The sequence below is a fragment of the Coregonus lavaretus genome (assembly GCF_964263955.1).
Source record: "Coregonus lavaretus genome assembly, contig: HAP1_SCAFFOLD_315, whole genome shotgun sequence".
Classification (NCBI taxonomy): domain Eukaryota; kingdom Metazoa; phylum Chordata; class Actinopteri; order Salmoniformes; family Salmonidae; genus Coregonus; species Coregonus lavaretus.
Window position 1 is genome coordinate 160,001 of NW_028165262.1, and position 20,000 is coordinate 180,000.

Consider the following 20,000-nt stretch of genomic DNA (forward strand, 5'->3'; position numbering starts at 1 on the left):
ATAAACACATCTGGGACCAGGCTAGGTGGATGGGTGGAAGAGGGCTGGTGATATCATGGTACCATGCAGAGTTGGGATGAGTCAATGAATGAGTCAATAGCTTATATATGGGATATGGATGATGGTGGATAAGTTATTGGGAGGTATTAATGGTAGTGGATGAGGGTGGTTATGGAGGAAAAGTATTGAAACAGGGCTAGGTGATGGAGTTTTACAGAATAGTTATGTGAACATAGCCAGTGTACATATTCAGCAAGACATGAAACTGCTATTGACTAAACTATAATCTGCTTGAATATAAAGCTGAATCCTCCCTTCTCCTGAAATGAATGTATTAAGAGGTTCACGGTTATTGTCCATAATTGTCGGTAAAAACGATTATACGATAATTGTGCCAGCCCTAATAATAAGCCTTGCTTCTCTCAAGGCCTTAGCCTGGTCTCAGATCTGTTTCCGCTCTTGCCTACTCCACTGGCATTGTCACCCCCATGAGAATTCCATCAGGCAAAAGAGAGCACAAACTGATCTGGGACCAGGGCTATCGAGACCTGCTGGGTCAAATCTAACGTTAATACCTGATGGTGATCTCCGCCTCGTCCCACTGCACCTTGGCCGAGGCGCTCCCCTCCTTCACCACACCCAGTAGAGTAGCGTGACGACCGGTCTGTTTGTGTACACAGCGCCCCCCCACACGCAGCCCTGCGTCAGCACCCCCCATCACGGCCAGCACAGGCCACACCTTTAGAGTTCAACATGAAATGCCTTTAAGAACAGACAGCAAGCTCTGAAATAGATATTTACAATAAAAGACTGCGGCTCCAGTTCATAATGAGCATTGTGCTACTTGTAAATATTACATGAATGTAAATCACATAGCTATTAATTATATCAATATAAATGACCTAAAATAGAAATATCCTGATGTAACATCTCACATCACATACTGTAGTTCATTTAGTTTGAACTGTAACATAAGAGCTGCCTTCCCCCTCTGTGTCATGGCGTTGTGTCATGGTGTTGTCAAGGTGTTGTGTCATGGCGTTGTGTCATGGCGTTGTGTCATGGTGTTGTGTCATGGCGTTGTGTCATGGTGTTGTGTCATGGTGTTGTGTCATGGCGTTGTGTCATGGCGTTGTGTCATGGCGTTGTGTCATGGTGTTGTGTCATGGCGTTGTGTCATGGCGTTGTGTCATGGCGTTGTGTCATGGTGTTGTGTCATGGCGTTGTGTCATGGTGTTGTGTCATGGTGTTGTCATGGCGTTGTGTCATGGCGTTGTGTCATGGCGTTGTGTCATGGTGTTGTGTCATGGCGTTGTGTCATGGCGTTGTGTCATGGTGTTGTCATGGCGTTGTGTCATGGCGTTGTGTCATGGTGTTGTCATGGCGTTGTGTCATGGCGTTGTGTCATGGTGTTGTCATGGCGTTGCGTCATGGCGTTGTGTCATGGCGTTGTGTCATGGTGTTGTCATGGCGTTGCGTCATGGCGTTGTGTCATGGCGTTGTGTCATGGCGTTGTGTCATGGTGTTGTCATGGCGTTGTGTCATGGCGTTGCGTCATGATCTTGCAAATCAAAAAAACTATTAGCCTGGGTACCAGACTGTTTGTGCTAACATTCCATACTCATGCCAAACACGTTGTGGAATGGCAAAAACAGACTGGTACCCAGGCTAATGAAAACTGCTAATCACAACAAACCATCAGTGAATAGACATACAGACCTCGGTACAGAGGGTCCTGAGATGGTGATCAGAGAGATCCCCTAGACCTCCATGCCCCTGGCGGCCCCGCTCCTCCTCCCCTCTCTGGGGGTCCCTGGAGGAGTCCCTCTGGTCCCTCTGGGCATCATGTTCCTCTCTGCTCTGCACCGAACGACTCTTCTTTAACCTCTGACCTGTTGTTCCTGGTGTGTTATATCATGTGTTTTTTTTAATTTTTATTTATTTCACCTTTATTTAACCAGTTAAACCAGTTGAGAACAAGTTCTCATTTACAACTGCGACCTGGCCAAGATAAAGCAAAGCAGTGCGATAAAAACAAACACAGAGTTACATATGGGGTAAAAACAAAACAAAGTCAAAAATACAACAGAAATACATATATATACAGTGTGTGCAAATGTAGCAAGTTAAGGAGGTAGGCAATAAAATAGGCTATAGTGCAAAATAATTACAATTAGTATTAACACTGGAATGATAGATGTGCAAGAGATGATGTGCAAATAGAGATACTGGGGTGCAAATTAGCAAAATAGATAACAATATAGGGATGAGGTAGTTGGGCGGGCTAATTTCAGATGGGCTGTGTACAGGTGCAGTGATCGGTAAGGTGCTCTGACAACTGATGCTTAAAGTTAGTGAGGGAGTGTTACTGTATATGTGATGGTGATGACGGTGGACCTTTTAATATTAACTCACAAAAACTATGTTTAAGTGAGTTTAAGTCAGGCTGGTCAAAATGTGCAAAAGTCAGGAAATTCAAATGAGCAACACAACCCCTTCTTCACCCATGCACTAACAAGGATCTCCAGAACCCAGATTTGACATCTACTACAAGAGCTATGTTGGTCTACTGTACTTTAAACTGCCTTTGTGACATGACACAAAGAAGACAGTAAAGTACAAATATCTTCTCCTCTCCTCAACCTCCCTTCTCTAATCTCCTCTCCTCTCCTCAACCTCCCTTCTCTAATCTCCTCTCCTCTCTCCTCAACCTCCCTTCTCTACTCTCTCCTCAACCTCCCTTCTCCTCTCCCCTCTCCTCTCTCCTCTCCCCTCTCCTCAACCTCCCTTCTCCTGTCCCCTCTCCTCTCCTCTCTCCTCAACCTCCCTTCTCCTCTCCTCCCCTGTCCTCTCCTCTCCCCTCACCTCTCCTCTCTCCTCTCCCCTCTCCTCTCTCCTCAACCTCCCTTCTCCTCTCCTCTCCTCTCATTTACATTTTACATTTTAGTCATTTAGCAGACGCTCTTATCCAGAGCGACTTACAGTTAGTGAATACATATTTTTTTATACTGGCCCCCCGTGGGAATCGAACCCACAACCCTGGCATTGCAAATGCCATGCTCTATCAACTGAGCTACATCCCTGCCGGCCATTCCCTCCCCTACCCTGGACGACGCTGGGCCAATTGTGCGCCGCCCATGAGTCTCCCGGTCGCGGCCGGCTGCTACAGAGCCTGGATTCGAACCAGGATCTCTAGTGGCACAGTTAGCACTGCGATCCAGTGCCTTAGACCACTGCGCCACTCAGGAGACTCTCCCCTCTCCTCTCCTCAACCTCCCTTCTCCTCTCCCCTCTCCTCTCCTCTCCCCTCCCCTCACCTCTCTCCTCTCCCCTCCCTTCTCCCCTCTCATCTCCCCTCACCTCTCCTCTCTCCTCCTCTCCTCTCCCCTCCCCTCCCCTCTCCTCTCCTCTCCCCTCTCCTCAACCTCCCTTCTCCTCTCCTCTCCTCTCCTCTCCTCTCCTCTCCTCTCCTCTCCTCTCTCTCCTCTCCTCTCCTCTCTCCTCTCCTCTCTCCTCTCCTCTCCTCTCCTCTCCCCTCTCCTCACCTCTCCTCTCACCTCCTCCTCCAGTACCGTTGGCTGCGTCTCTGAAGCAGGGTTTGATCTTGTGTAACCTCTCCATCATGATGTTGTTGATGCAGTGAGTCCAGTGGTCCGTGCGGTGCAGGATCCTGATGAGCTGTGTAGTGGCCTCAGCCAGGACTGTGGCCACAGGGCTGCAGATAGGATCACCAGCCAGGAGGTCACGAGGGGTACCCCGCATCTGCATATCACAGATCTTTACCTGGAGACAGAGAGGCAGTATAGAGCTGACCGGGAAGCAGAATGCGCTTGCTTGTAGAAAGCCTCCGGCTGTGCAATGGCATAGCCTTGCTTTGTTCATTTAGCAGACAAGACGCTCTTATTTCCCGAGGCCCTTATCACAGTCAAGACACACCTATTTTATAGTAAAAATATTTTTTTACAAATGAAAAAAAGTTGCCAGTGCAAAGTAGTGCAAAGTGATGCGCATCTTGCATCTGGGACAGTTATTCTCTAAGTGATCATTTGAAACGGGGCTCAATTTGGCGAGCTGAAAAAAAATAAAAAACATTTCTGGGTTACAAACCAAAACCGGTCTTCTTTTCGATAGAGTTTATTCAGGATGTTCTTTTGAATTTTCTAAATGGATTAACAATTCCACATGGAACATTGCATGGTGATGAATTACGGCCACAACATCTGTTTGGTGAGTAGGCCTAGGCTTAATGATTCTGATGAAAATATGCTCCGTCTTTATCAAACTTATGTTTTTGCGTATTTTCAGTGTGGAACCTGTCTATGTTTAGGGGGGTTTATAGCCGAGGCTAACTAACCTGTCTATGTTAAGGGGGGTTTATAGCCGAGGCTAACTAACCTGTCTATGTTAAGGGGGGTTTATAGCCGAGGCTAACTAACCTGTCTATGTTAAGGGGGGTTTATAGCCGAGGCTAACTAACCTGTCTATGTTAAGGGGGGTTTATAGCCGAGGCTAACTAACCTGTCTATGTTAAGGGGGGTTTATAGCCGAGGCTAACTAACCTGTCTATGTTTAGGGGGGTTTATAGCCGAGGCTAACTAACCTGTCTATGTTAAGGGGGGTTTATAGCCGAGGCTAACTAACCTGTCTATGTTAAGGGGGGTTTATAGCCGAGGCTAACTAACCTGTCTATGTTAAGGGGGGTTTATAGCCGAGGCTAACTAACCTGTCTATGTTAAGGGGGGTTTATAGCCGAGGCTAACTAACCTGTCTATGTTAAGGGGGGTTTATAGCCGAGGCTAACTAACCTGTCTATGTTAAGGGGGGTTTATAGCCGAGGCTAACTAACCTGTCTATGTTAAGGGGGGTTTATAGCCGAGGCTAACTAACCTGTCTATGTTAAGGGGGGTTTATAGCCGAGGCTAACTAACCTGTCTATGTTAAGGGGGGTTTATTGCCGAGGCTAACTAACCTGTCTATGTTAAGGTGGGTTTATAGCCGAGGCTAACTAACCTGTCTATGTTTAGGGGGGTTTATAGCCGAGGCTAACTAACCTGTCTATGTTAAGGGGGGTTTATAGCCGAGGCTAACTAACCTGTCTATGTTTAGGGGGGTTTATAGCCGAGGCTAACCAATTCTAAATGACGCTAGCAGTTCGCAAAGTAGCATACGCGGAAAATAGACGTGATGCAATTATTCCAAAACTGCAGCTCGTTGTTTGAACATATATTTTCCTACTTCAATCAACCAGTCCATTTTGAATTTGTCATTCGGCAAGGAATGTAGCTTGTGTATCCCATCAGTTAGATACATTTGTATAGGCATTTATTTCTGTAGGCCTAACGGGAGCTTGGGTGAGCACTCAGCAGGCGTGTGTAGAGGGAGCGGTCGGAACGCATTTGAGTGAAAGAGACACAGAGGGGAAAGGGAATTTAGGGGGAAGAACTGTGTGACGCTTGGCATGGTTTCCTTTTTGTTGTGCCCCGCAAATGCACATGTAAAAATGGAACACTAGAGTCAAAGCACATTAACGTCGTCTTCAAGACAATAAAAAAAAAAAAATTGTGAGGGTAATGGTCATTTGCCACAAAGCACATTCCACCAAATAGTTTTACAGTATTTGAAAACAATGTGAACTCTGGTTAAAGATGGAGTTTTGACGTCTGTTGGAGAACTGGATTATTCTTGCACATCCCTGCGCGCTACTTCATGATCAAACAATGAATTTATCCAACTGAGTTCTCAGAAGGTTGGAAGTTGTTTTTGAATAACCTAAAAACATGACAGGCCGAAGGTAACAATGACAGAGGTTGAACAAACAACGGCAAGATAGAAAAATCTAACCAGTCATTTGAACAAACCTTACAGTTGAGGTTTAACTAGGTTCTAGATTTAACTAGGTTCTAGCTTTAACAAGGTTCTAGATTTAACAAGGTTCTAGATTTAACTAGGTTCTAGATTTAACAATGTTCTAGGTTTAACTAGGTTCTAGGTTTAACTAGGTTCTAGATTTAACAAGGTTCTAGATTTAACAATGTTCTAGATTTAACAAGGTTCTAGATTTAACTAGGTTCTAGATTTAACAAGGTTCTAGATTTAACTAGGTTCTAGATTTTAAAAGGTTTAACTAGGTTCTATATTTAACTAGGTTCTAGAATTAACAAGGTTCTAGGTTTAACTAGGTTCTAAATGTAACATGGTTTAACTAGGTTCTAGATTTAACAAGGTTCTAGGTTCAGCGCTGGTAGTCTTACCTTCTCTCCAGGGTTGCTGCTGTAGAACATGACACAGGGGTAGAGCTCTGTGGTTCAAGGTTCAGCGCTGGTAGTCTTACCTTCTCTCCAGGGTTGCTGCTGTAGAACATGACACAGGGGTAGAGCTCTGTGGTTCTAGGTTCAGCGCTGGTAGTCTTACCTTCTCTCCAGGGTTGCTGCTGTAGAACATGACACAGGGGTAGAGCTCTGTGGTTCTAGGTTCAGCGCTGGTAGTCTTACCTTCTCTCCAGGGTTGCTGCTGTAGAACATGACACAGGGGTAGAGCTCTGTGGTTCTAGGTTCAGCGCTGGTAGTCTTACCTTCTCTCCAGGGTTGCTGCTGTAGAACATGACACAGGGGTAGAGCTCTGTGGTTCAAGGTTCAGCGCTGGTAGTCTTACCTTCTCTCCAGGGTTGCTGCTGTAGAACATGACACAGGGGTAGAGCTCTGTGGTTCTAGGTTCAGCGCTGGTAGTCTTACCTTCTCTCCAGGGTTGCTGCTGTAGAACATGACACAGGGGTAGAGCTCTGTGGTTCAAGGTTCAGCGCTGGTAGTCTTACCTTCTCTCCAGGGTTGCTGCTGTAGAACATGACACAGGGGTAGAGCTCTGTGGTTCTAGGTTCAGCGCTGGTAGTCTTACCTTCTCTCCAGGGTTGCTGCTGTAGAACATGACACAGGGGTAGAGCTCTGTGGTTCAAGGTTCAGCGCTGGTAGTCTTACCTTCTCTCCAGGGTTGCTGCTGTAGAACATGACACAGGGGTAGAGCTCTGTGGTTCTAGGTTCAGCGCTGGTAGTCTTACCTTCTCTCCAGGGTTGCTGCTGTAGAACATGACACAGGGGTAGAGCTCTGTGGTTCTCGGTTCAGCGCTGGTAGTCTTACCTTCTCTCCAGGGTTGCTGCTGTAGAACATGACACAGGGGTAGAGCTCTGTGGTTCTAGGTTCAGCGCTGGTAGTCTTACCTTCTCTCCAGGGTTGCTGCTGTAGAACATGACACAGGGGTAGAGCTCTGTGGTTCTAGGTTCAGCGCTGGTAGTCTTACCTTCTCTCCAGGGTTGCTGCTGTAGAACATGACACAGGGGTAGAGCTCTGTGGTTCTAGGTTCAGCGCTGGTAGTCTTACCTTCTCTCCAGGGTTGCTGCTGTAGAACATGACACAGGGGTAGAGCTCTGTGGTTCTAGGTTCAGCGCTGGTAGTCTTACCTTCTCTCCAGGGTTGCTGCTGTAGAACATGACACAGGGGTAGAGCTCTGTGGTTCTAGGTTCAGCGCTGGTAGTCTTACCTTCTCTCCAGGGTTGCTGCTGTAGAACATGACACAGGGGTAGAGCTCTGTGGTTCTAGGTTCAGCGCTGGTAGTCTTACCTTCTCTCCAGGGTTGCTGCTGTAGAACATGACACAGGGGTAGAGCTCTGTGGTTCTAGGTTCAGCGCTGGTAGTCTTACCTTCTCTCCAGGGTTGCTGCTGTAGAACATGACACAGGGGTAGAGCTCTGTGGTTCTAGGTTCAGCGCTGGTAGTCTTACCTTCTCTCCAGGGTTGCTGCTGTAGAACATGACACAGGGGTAGAGCTCTGTGGTTCTAGGTTCAGCGCTGGTAGTCTTACCTTCTCTCCAGGGTTGCTGCTGTAGAACATGACACAGGGGTAGAGCTCTGTGGTTCTAGGTTCAGCGCTGGTAGTCTTACCTTCTCTCCAGGGTTGCTGCTGTAGAACATGACACAGGGGTAGAGCTCTGTGGTTCTAGGTTCAGCGCTGGTAGTCTTACCTTCTCTCCAGGGTTGCTGCTGTAGAACATGACACAGGGGTAGAGCTCTGTGGTTCTAGGTTCAGCGCTGGTAGTCTTACCTTCTCTCCAGGGTTGCTGCTGTAGAACATGACACAGGGGTAGAGCTCTGTGGTTCTAGGTTCAGCGCTGGTAGTCTTACCTTCTCTCCAGGGTTGCTGCTGTAGAACATGACACAGGGGTAGAGCTCCGCGGCGTCCACGTCCTCAAAGGCTAACTTGGGCTCCTGTGGAGAACAATAACAGGCTTCTGTAAACACAGCAGAGACGGTCTCAAACACCCTGGTGTCTCTAGTCTCTAGGGTTCAGACTTGGGGGGTGGGGGGAGTTACGACGACACCCTGGTGTCTCTAGTCTCTAGGGTTCAGACTTGGGGGGTGGGGGGAGTTACGACGACACCCTGGTGTCTCTAGTCTCTAGGGTTCAGACTTGGGGGGTGGGGGGAGTTACGACGACACCCTGGTGTCTCTAGTCTCTAGGTTTCAGACTTGGGGGGTGGGGGGAGTTACGACGACACCCTGGTGTCTCTAGTCTCTAGGTTTCAGACTTGGGGGGTGGGGGGAGTTACGACGACACCCTGGTGTCTCTAGTCTCTAGGTTTCAGACTTGGGGGGTGGGGGGGAGTTACGACGACACCCTGGTGTCTCTAGTCTCTAGGTTTCAGACTTGGGGGGTGGGGGGAGTTACGACGACACCCTGGTGTCTCTAGTCTCTAGGTTTCAGACTTGGGGGGTGGGGGGAGTTACGACGACACCCTGGTGTCTCTAGTCTCTAGGTTTCAGACTTGGGGGGTGGGGGGAGTTACGACGACACCCTGGTGTCTCTAGTCTCTAGGTTTCAGACTTGGGGGGTGGGGGGAGTTACGACGACACCCTGGTGTCTCTAGTCTCTAGGTTTCAGACTTGGGGGGTGGGGGGAGTTACGACGACACCCTGGTGTCTCTAGTCTCTAGGTTTCAGACTTGGGCATTCATCCCCTGCTGACAGATATTGATCTCTCCACCCCTCCCTCTCTGTGTCATCTATACATCTCTCTCTGTGAGGAGACTGTAATGACTTGCCATCAGACGTCATGGGGTTTTAATTGTTTTGGGAAGATAATCCGGCTCGAATGACCAGCAACGGTGAAAAGCAACTCAAAACTGAGGGGGAAAAAAGGCAAAACTGATAGTTCTAGCATTATCCACTCACCTCTCCGTTCTTCCCGAAGGAGATGGTGCGTGCCTCCATGTCTAACACACAGCTGATGTAGTCTCCCTGGGTGAAGGACGAGAGGGTGAGGGTCTGCTCTCCGTTGTGGTACAGGTTCCCGCTGTAGGCCCGGTACAGCCACATGTCTGACGTGGTGCGGTGGTTGAAGTCATGGACAGGCCAACGGGACACCCCGACACACGTCCCCTCGTTCCCACGGTTCTCCTTCACAATGTAGAACTACAGAAAGAAACAAACAGACACAATGTTATGAGATACAGGAAACACCTGACATAAGATGCATTACGCAGCCAGCACGGGAGCTCATTAATGAAGACGCAGCCAGCACGGGAGCTCATTAATGAAGACGCAGCAAGCACGGGAGCTCATTAATGAAGACGCAGCAGCACGGGAGCTCATCAATGAAGACGCAGCAGCACGGGAGCTCATTAATGAAGACGCAGCAGCACGGGAGCTCATTAATGAAGACGCAGCAGCACGGGAGCTCATTAATGAAGACGCAGCAGCACGGGAGCTCATGAATGAAGACGAAGCAGCACGGGAGCTCATTAATGAAGACGCAGCAGCACAGGAGCTCATTAATGAAGACGCAGCAGCACGGGAGCTCATTAATGAAGACGCAGCAGCACGGGAGTTCATCAATGAAGACGCAGCCAGCACGGGAGCTCATTAATGAAGACGCAGCAGCACGGGAGCTCATTAATGAAGACGCAGCAGCACGAGAGCTCATTAATGAAGACGCAGCAGCACAGGAGCTCATTAATGAAGACGCAGCAGCACGGGAGCTCATTAATGAAGACGCTGCAGCACGGGAGCTCATTAATGAAGACGCTGCAGCACGGGAGCTCATTAATGAAGACGCAGCAAGCACGGGAGGTCATCAATGAAGACGCAGCAGCACGGGAGCTCATTAATGAAGACGCAGCAGCACGGGAGCTCATTAATGAAGACGCAGCAGCACGGGAGCACATTAATGAAGAGGCAGCAGCACGGGAGCTCATTAATGAAGACGCAGCAGTACGGGAGCTCATTAATGAAGACGCAGCAGCACGGGAGCTCATTCATGAAGACGCTGCAGCACGGGAGCTCATTAATGAAGACGCAGCAAGCACGGGAGGTCATTAATGAAGACGCAGCAAGCACGGGAGGTCATCAATGAAGACGCAGCAGCACGGGAGCTCATTAATGAAGACGCAGCAGCACGGGAGCTCATTAATGAAGACGCAGCAGCACGGGAGCTCATTAATGAAGGCGCAGCAAGCACGGGAGCTCATTAATGAAGACGCAGCAAGCACGGGAGGTCATTAATGAAGACGCAGCAGCACGAGAGCTCATTAATGAAGACGCAGCAGCACGGGAGCTCATTTATGAAGACGCAGCAGCACGGGAGCTCATTAATGAAGACGCAGCAGTACGGGAGCTCATTTATGAAGAAGCAGCAGCATGGGAGCTCATTAATGAAGACGAAGCAGCACGGGAGCTCATTAATGAAGACGAAGCAGCACGGGAGCTCATTAATGAAGACGCAGCAGCACGGGAGCTCATTAATGAAGATGCAGCAGCACGGGAGCTCATTAATGAAGACGAAGCAGCACGGGAGCTCATTAATGAAGACGCAGCAGCACGGAAGTTCATCAATGAAGATGCAGCCAGCACGGGAGCTCATTAATGAAGACGCAGCAGCACGGGAGCTCATTAATGAAGACGCAGCAAGCACGGGAGGTCATCAATGAAGACGCAGCAAGCACGGGAGGTCATCAATGAAGACGCAGCAGCACGGGAGCTCATTAATGAAGACGCAGCAGCACGGGAGCTCATTAATGAAGACGCAGCAGCACGGGAGCTCATTAATGAATACACAGCAGCACGGGAGCTCATTAATGAAGACGCAGCAGCACGGGAGCTCATTAATGAAGACACAGCAGCACGGGAGCTCATTAATGAAGACGCAGCAGCACGAGAGCTCATTAATGAAGACGCAGCAGCACGGGAGCTCATTAATGAAGACGCTGCAGCACGGGAGCTCATTAATGAAGACGCAGCAAGCACGGGAGGTCATCAATGAAGACGCAGCAAGCACGGGAGGTCATCAATGAAGACGCAGCAGCACGGGAGCTCATCAATGAAGACGCAGCAGCACGGGAGCTCATTAATGAAGACGCAGCAGCACGGGAGCTCATTAATGAAGACGCAGCAGCACGGGAGCTCATTAATGAAGACGCAGCAGCACGGGAGCTCATTAATGAAGACGCAGCAGAACGGGAGCTCATTAATGAAGACACAGCAGCACGGGAGCTCATTAATGAAGACGCTGCAGCACGGGAGCTCATTAATGAAGACGCAGCAGCACGGGAGCTCATTAATGAAGACGCAGCAGCACGGGAGCTCATTAATGAAGACACAGCAGCACGGGAGCTCATTAATGAAGACACAGCAGCACGGGAGCTCATTAATGCAGACGCAGCAGCACGGGAGCTCATTAATGAAGACACAGCAGCACGGGAGCTCATTAATGAAGACGCTGCAGCACGGGAGCTCATTAATGAAGACGAAGCAGCACGGGAGCTCATTAATGAAAGATTGTAGCTACAGGTAACCGCCAAAATAAAGGAAACACCAACATAAAGTGTCCTAACAGGGCGTTGGGCCACCAGCCAGAACAGCTTCAATGCACCTTGGCATAGATTCTATAAGTGTCTGGAACTCTATTGGAGGGATGTGACATCATTCTTCCATGAGAAATGCCATCATTTGGTGTTTTGTTGATGGTGGTGGAAAACGCTGCCTCAGGCGCCGCTCCAGAATCTCCAATAAGTGTTCAATTGGGTTGAGATCTGGTGACTGAGACACATAAACCCCCTTTAAACCCCCTACGCTCCTATGAGACCCCTCTTTCAAAGTCACTGAGATCTCTTCTTCTAGCCACGGTAGTCAAAATAATGGGCAACTGGGTATTTTTATACATGACCCTAAGCATGATGGGATGTTAATTGCTTTATTAACTCAGGAACCTCACCTGTGTGGAAGCAGCTGCTTTCAATATAGTTTGTATCCCTCATTTACTCAAGCGTTTCCTTTATTTTGCCAGTTACCCGGATGTCTGCAGTCAGTTGCTGGTAGAAGGAAAATATACTGTATGTTGTTGTTCACATCCTGAAAACTGACTGCTGTGTATAGGACATTTACTCACACAACAAAACAAAGGATTGCTATTCTACAGTAGTTTATTTCAACCACTGTAATTCTGCTTTCCTATGACCAGAGAGGCTGGATGACCAGCAGGACATATGCTCTTCTGACGGCTGCCACATGACATCTCAAACATTCGCAACGGGACAGTGGGCGTGTTTTCACATGCTATTTCATCTCAAACATTAGCAACGGGACAGTGGGCGTGTTTTCACATGCCATTTCCCCTCAAACATTAGCAACGGGACAGTGGGCGTGTTTTCACATGCCATTTCCCCTCAAACATTAGCAACGGGACAGTGGGCGTGTTTTCACATGCCATTTCATCTCAAACATTAGCAACGGGACAGTGGGCGTGTTTTCACATGCCATTTCCCCTCAAACATTAGCAACGGGACAGTGGGCGTGTTTTCACATGCCATTTCCCCTCAAACATTAGCAACGGGACAGTGGGCGTGTTTTCACATGCCATTTCCCCTCAAACATTAGCAACGGACAGTGGGCGTGTTTTCACATGCCATTTCATCTCAAACATTAGCAACGGGACAGTGGGCGTGTTTTCACATGCCATTTCCCCTCAAACATTAGCAACGGGACAGCGGGCGTGTTTTCACATGCCATTTCCCCTCAAACATTAGCAAGTAGACGGGACAGTAGGCGTGTTTGATGGCTGTTTGGCTGAAGGCCTCAGAGCAGAGCTGACTGTTTCTCCATCCTGTTTCTGGCAGGGCGTGTTTGATGGCTGTTTGGCTGAAGGCCTCAGAGCAGAGCTGACTGTTTCTCCATCCTGTTTCTGGCAGGGCGTGTTTGATGGCTGTTTGGCTGAAGGCCTCAGAGCAGAGCTGACTGTTTCTCCATCCTGTTTCTGGCAGGGCGTGTTTGATGGCTGTTTGGCTGAAGGCCTCAGAGCAGAGCTGACTGTTTCTCCATCCTGTTTCTGGCAGGGCGTGTTTGATGGCTGTTTGGCTGAAGGCCTCAGAGCAGAGCTGACTGTTTCTCCATCCTGTTTCTGGCAGGGCGTGTTTGATGGCTGTTTGGCTGAAGGCCTCAGAGCAGAGCTGACTGTTTCTCCATCCTGTTTCTGGCAGGGCGTGTTTGATGGCTGTTTGGCTGAAGGCCTCAGAGCAGAGCTGACTGTTTCTCCATCCTGTTTCTGGCAGGGCGTGTTTGATGGCTGTTTGGCTGAAGGCCTCAGAGCAGAGCTGACTGTTTCTCCATCCTGTTTCTGGCAGGGCGTGTTTGATGGCTGTTTGGCTGAAGGCCTCAGAGCAGAGCTGACTGTTTCTCCATCCTGTTTCTGGCAGGGCGTGTTTGATGGCTGTTTGGCTGAAGGCCTCAGAGCAGAGCTGACTGTTTCTCCATCCTGTTTCTGGCAGGGCGTGTTTGATGGCTGTTTGGCTGAAGGCCTCAGAGCAGAGCTGACTGTTTCTCCATCCTGTTTCTGGCAGGGCGTGTTTGATGGCTGTTTGGCTGAAGGCCTCAGAGCAGAGCTGACTGTTTCTCCATCCTGTTTCTGGCAGGGCGTGTTTGATGGCTGTTTGGCTGAAGGCCTCAGAGCAGAGCTGACTGTTTCTCCATCCTGTTTCTGGCAGGGCGTGTTTGATGGCTGTTTGGCTGAAGGCCTCAGAGCAGAGCTGACTGTTTCTCCATCCTGTTTCTGGCAGGGCGTGTTTGATGGCTGTTTGGCTGAAGGCCTCAGAGCAGAGCTGACTGTTTCTCCATCCTGTTTCTGGCAGGGCGTGTTTGATGGCTGTTTGGCTGAAGGCCTCAGAGCAGAGCTGACTGTTTCTCCATCCTGTTTCTGGCAGGGCGTGTTTGATGGCTGTTTGGCTGAAGGCCTCAGAGCAGAGCTGACTGTTTCTCCATCCTGTTTCTGGCAGGGCGTGTTTGATGGCTGTTTGGCTGAAGGCCTCAGAGCAGAGCTGACTGTTTCTCCATCCTGTTTCTGGCAGGGCGTGTTTGATGGCTGTTTGGCTGAAGGCCTCAGAGCAGAGCTGACTGTTTCTCCATCCTGTTTCTGGCAGGGCGTGTTTGATGGCTGTTTGGCTGAAGGCCTCAGAGCAGAGCTGACTGTTTCTCCATCCTGTTTCTGGCAGGGCGTGTTTGATGGCTGTTTGGCTGAAGGCCTCAGAGCAGAGCTGACTGTTTCTCCATCCTGTTTCTGGCAGGGCGTGTTTGATGGCTGTTTGGCTGAAGGCCTCAGAGCAGAGCTGACTGTTTCTCCATCCTGTTTCTGGCAGGGCGTGTTTGATGGCTGTTTGGCTGAAGGCCTCAGAGCAGAGCTGACTGTTTCTCCATCCTGTTTCTGGCAGGGCGTGTTTGATGGCTGTTTGGCTGAAGGCCTCAGAGCAGAGCTGACTGTTTCTCCATCCTGTTTCTGGCAGGGCGTGTTTGATGGCTGTTTGGCTGAAGGCCTCAGAGCAGAGCTGACTGTTTCTCCATCCTGTTTCTGGCAGGGCGTGTTTGATGGCTGTTTGGCTGAAGGCCTCAGAGCAGAGCTGACTGTTTCTCCATCCTGTTTCTGGCAGGGCGTGTTTGATGGCTGTTTGGCTGAAGGCCTCAGAGCAGAGCTGACTGTTTCTCCATCCTGTTTCTGGCAGGGCGTGTTTGATGGCTGTTTGGCTGAAGGCCTCAGAGCAGAGCTGACTGTTTCTCCATCCTGTTTCTGGCAGGGCGTGTTTGATGGCTGTTTGGCTGAAGGCCTCAGAGCAGAGCTGACTGTTTCTCCATCCTGTTTCTGGCAGGGCGTGTTTGATGGCTGTTTGGCTGAAGGCCTCAGAGCAGAGCTGACTGTTTCTCCATCCTGTTTCTGGCAGGGCGTGTTTGATGGCTGTTTGGCTGAAGGCCTCAGAGCAGAGCTGACTGTTTCTCCATCCTGTTTCTGGCAGGGCGTGTTTGATGGCTGTTTGGCTGAAGGCCTCAGAGCAGAGCTGACTGTTTCTCCATCCTGTTTCTGGCAGGGCGTGTTTGATGGCTGTTTGGCTGAAGGCCTCAGAGCAGAGCTGACTGTTTCTCCATCCTGTTTCTGGCAGGGCGTGTTTGATGGCTGTTTGGCTGAAGGCCTCAGAGCAGAGCTGACTGTTTCTCCATCCTGTTTCTGGCAGGGCGTGTTTGATGGCTGTTTGGCTGAAGGCCTCAGAGCAGAGCTGACTGTTTCTCCATCCTGTTTCTGGCAGGGCGTGTTTGATGGCTGTTTGGCTGAAGGCCTCAGAGCAGAGCTGACTGTTTCTCCATCCTGTTTCTGGCAGGGCGTGTTTGATGGCTGTTTGGCTGAAGGCCTCAGAGCAGAGCTGACTGTTTCTCCATCCTGTTTCTGGCAGGGCGTGTTTGATGGCTGTTTGGCTGAAGGCCTCAGAGCAGAGCTGACTGTTTCTCCATCCTGTTTCTGGCAGGGCGTGTTTGATGGCTGTTTGGCTGAAGGCCTCAGAGCAGAGCTGACTGTTTCTCCATCCTGTTTCTGGCAGGGCGTGTTTGATGGCTGTTTGGCTGAAGGCCTCAGAGCAGAGCTGACTGTTTCTCCATCCTGTTTCTGGCAGGGCGTGTTTGATGGCTGTTTGGCTGAAGGCCTCAGAGCAGAGCTGACTGTTTCTCCATCCTGTTTCTGGCAGGGCGTGTTTGATGGCTGTTTGGCTGAAGGCCTCAGAGCAGAGCTGACTGTTTCTCCATCCTGTTTCTGGCAGGGCGTGTTCTTCCTCTAGTCTAACAGATGGCTGCGGCCTCCTCAGCCTTGTGATACCTGGAAGCTCAGGCTGTGTCCCAAAAGCCACTCTCTTCCCTATTGGGGCCACAGCCTGTCACTGGGACTTTACTGCTGATAGAAACACGTGATGTTACAGAGGCCTAAGGCGTTGCTTTCCTCTCATTGGCTATCAGACCCGTCGTGTACCTCTATCTAGTCCAAGTCTCATTTATATTTATAGGTCATTTCATGTCTCAATACACTTTACACACATTTTCCTGTTGAAAAGCAAGTATAAATTCAAGGTCAAAGAAAATCTTTGGAGCAAAATTTTTGACACAATTGCACACTTCACAGAGTCGGGCATTGAAGGAGTTGGTCTAATGGTGCCCATTGATGTCATTGGTCTCCCACTTGCTTGAGAACAAAAGAGGAAAGCCCCCCCCCCCACCCACCCACCTTACCCCCACTGTGTCATGGCATGTTGAGATGTGCCTCTTGTTAAGTAATCAGGTGTTAAATGAGGTGAAAAGGAGACTGGAGTATGACGGTACATTTTAGAGACTCTTAATTCCCCCAGCTCACAACTGTGACAGAATGTTGTTTGGTAATACCTTAAAGAACACAATTACCAGGCATCGACCAGCACACGTTGACTTTTTAAACAGCCATTAGCTCCCCATCTTGGTGGCTGAAATCTCCTATGTTATGTTGGTCTTTGAGGGCTCGGGAATTATTACGCTGCACTCTTTAATAATATAACATACGCCATTTTGCAGATGCTTTTATTCCAAAGCGACTTACAGTCACGTGTGCATACATTTTACATATGGGTGGTCCCGGGAATCAAACCCACTACCCTGGCGTTACAAACACCATGCTCTACCAACTGAGCTACAAAAGGACCACAAACTGTTATCTGCTGTTTGCTGTTTATCTGCTGTTTACTTTATCTGTTGTTTATCTACTGTTTATCTGCTGTTTATCTGCTGTTTATCTGTTGTTTATCTGCTGTTTATCTGTTGTTTATCTGCTGTTTATCTGCTGTTTATCTCCTGTTTATCTGCTGTTTATCTGCTGCTTATCTGCTGTTTATTTACTGTTTATCTGCTGTTTATCTGCTGTTTATCTGCTGTTTATCTGCTGTTTATCTGCTGTTTATCTGCTGTTTATCTGCTGTTTATCTGCTGTTTATCTCCTGTTTATCTGCTGTTTATCTGCTGCTTATCTGCTGTTTATCTGCTGTTTATCTGCTGCTTATCTGCTGTTTATTTACTGTTTATTTACTGTTTATCTGCTGTTTATCTGCTGTTTATCTGCTGTTTATCTGCTGTTTATCTGCTGTTTATCTGCTGTTTATCTCCTGTTTATCTGCTGTTTATCTGCTGCTTATCTGCTGTTTATTTACTGTTTATCTGCTGTTTATCTGCTGTTTATCTGCTGTTTATCTGCTGTTTATCTGCTGTTTATCTGCTGTTTATCTACTGTTTATCTGCTGTTTATCTGCTGTTTATCTACTGTTTATCTGCTGTTTATCTACTGTTTATCTGCTGTTTATCTGCTGTTTATCTGCTGTTTATCTGCTGTTTATCTGCTGTTTATCTGCTGTTTATCTGCTGTTTATCTGCTTCAGTCTTCCTTCAATGTTTAACATGTCTTCTTCCTTTAGACCTACTCATTCAGTAAGGAGTCTGGCCATTGTCTCACCTAAAGGTCTTGGTACCAGTGTTGTGTAAGAGTGTAGATGTACTGTCCCTTCCACTAGTAGCACCCAGAGGAGATGTACTGTACCTTCCACTGGTAACATCCAGAGGAGATGCCGGTAGAGGCCAGTCCATATCCCTTCCCCCCGTTGCCGTGGGTCAGACCCTGGCCATTCTCCACCACACAACACTGAGTCTTCTCCGGGTCAAACGACACCTCCTGGATAGGAAGGTTCTCATCCTCCTCCTCACCCTGGGGACGGGACAGATAGACGAATCAGAAGAAGAAGAAGAAGAAGAAGAAGAAGAAGTAGAAGAAGAAGAAGCAGAAGAAGAAGAAGAAGAAGAAGAAGAAGAAGGAGGGGGAGAAGAAGAAGAAGAAGAAGAAGAAGAAGAAGAAGAAGAAGAAGAAGAAGAAGAAGAAGAAGAAGGGGGAGGAGGGGAGAAGAAGAAGAAGAAGAAGAAGAAGAAGAAGAAGAAGAAGAAGAAGAAGAAGAAGAAGAAGGGGGAGGAGGAGGAGGGGGAGAAGAAGAAGAAGAAGAAGAAGAAGGGGGAGGATGAGGAGGGGGAGAAGAAGAAGAAGAAGAAGAAGAAGAAGCAGAAGAAGAAGAAGAAGAAGAAGAAGAAGAAGAAGGGGGAGGAGGAGGAGGGGGAGAAGAAGCAGAAGAAGAAGCAGAAGAAGAAGCAGAAGAAGTAGCAGTGATAGAGAGTGTATTATGAGTTAACCTGTACCTGTAGTTTGAGCTCCTTCTCTTTCTCTTCCATCTGGATGGTGTGCTTGGCCTGGGCGATGGGAGCGTCCCACATACAGTCAGACAGCAGGGAGAAGAGACGCTCCACCACCTAGAGGTGGAACACACGCCTTTATCAGTTACATGATCCAATCCTGTTATCGGGACCTGAATAGTCACTCAGTTGATCAGTTTTTGCGAGGCTTCACTCTGCGTACAGCTGCAGTACCTGTGTCATCTGGTCGCCCTCTACACTGGCCTCACAGGCAGGCAGCACAGCCTCTAGAACGTGAAGGGCCAGGAGACGAGTTCTCAGGTTGCCCACCAGAGGGACTCCTACAGACAAACAACAATAACACTAGTCATTGAAAAGCAAAAGGAAAAATGAACGCAAATAGGTTCTAAGGGGCATAACAAATCCAAAGCCAGGCACTCGTGTGGGTTTGAAAGTTTAAAAAACATTTAATGTACGGGCTAAGACTTTATTAACATACACCAACGCCTTCATCCGTTTGACCTGAGCTTTGACAAATAACATATTGAATGGAGGACATTGGCGAAAATGGAGGCCTTGTGCTCCTTACTTCTGTCCTGATGTCGGTCAGGAATGATATTAAAAGGTTGGAGGCGGCGGTGCATATCTAGGCTATGTTCAAGTCTATGCAAATAAACATCTACACTTATAGGGTACAGACTAGTGATTTAGCATCATCTATTTTAATGTACAAACACAGTTTATTGGACGGTACCTGAGCAGCATTTCTGTGCCGCGATGTTGAGCAGCACCTCTGTCCACTTTGGAGAAGACATCTTGGATTGGATGGCCTTGGAGGAGACCACTCGTCTCAGGAACACCAGGAAGTCTCCCAGGTGAAGCTCTGCTGTATGCTGCTTACGCACCAACGCTATGGAACACAACAACAACAACAACAACATATTACAGAGTGAAGCTCTAAAGGGTGCTGTTTCCACTACAACACATCAACAACAACAACAACAACAACATATTACAGAGTGAAGCTCTACAGGGTGCCGTTTCCACTCCAACACCATGGAACACAACAACAACAACAACAACAACATATTATAGAGTGAAGCTCTACAGGGTGCTGTTTCCACTCCAGCACATCAACAACAACAACAACATATTACAGAGTGAAGCTCTACAGGGTGCTGTTTCCACTCCAACACATCAACAACAACAACATGTTACAGAGTGAAGCTCTACAGGGTGCTGTTTCCACTCCAACACATCAACAACAACAACAACAACATATTACAGAGTGAAGCTCTACAGGGTGCTGTTTCCACTCCAACACATCAACAACAACAACAACATATTACAGAGTGAAGCTCTACAGGGTGCTGTTTCCACTCCAACACATCAACAACAACAACAACATATTACAGAGTGAAGCTCTACAGGGTGCTGTTTCCACTCCAACACATCAACAACAAC

General features: G+C 48.5%; 1 protein-coding gene across 1 annotated transcript in view; it reads right to left on the reverse strand.

Moving 5' to 3' along the window:
* The window catches only part of LOC311116059 (putative E3 ubiquitin-protein ligase HERC1), a 233,569-nt gene that overhangs the window by 88,800 nt on the left and 124,769 nt on the right, over positions 1-20,000 (reverse strand). Inside the window, 10 exon segments of the mRNA XM_084191189.1 lie at positions 576-739; positions 1,720-1,901; positions 3,546-3,783; positions 6,332-6,376; positions 8,208-8,255; positions 9,219-9,458; positions 17,899-18,063; positions 18,543-18,653; positions 18,771-18,877; positions 19,291-19,446. Of these exon segments, the coding sequence (XP_084047315.1) occupies positions 576-739; positions 1,720-1,901; positions 3,546-3,783; positions 6,332-6,376; positions 8,208-8,255; positions 9,219-9,458; positions 17,899-18,063; positions 18,543-18,653; positions 18,771-18,877; positions 19,291-19,446 (1,456 nt within the window).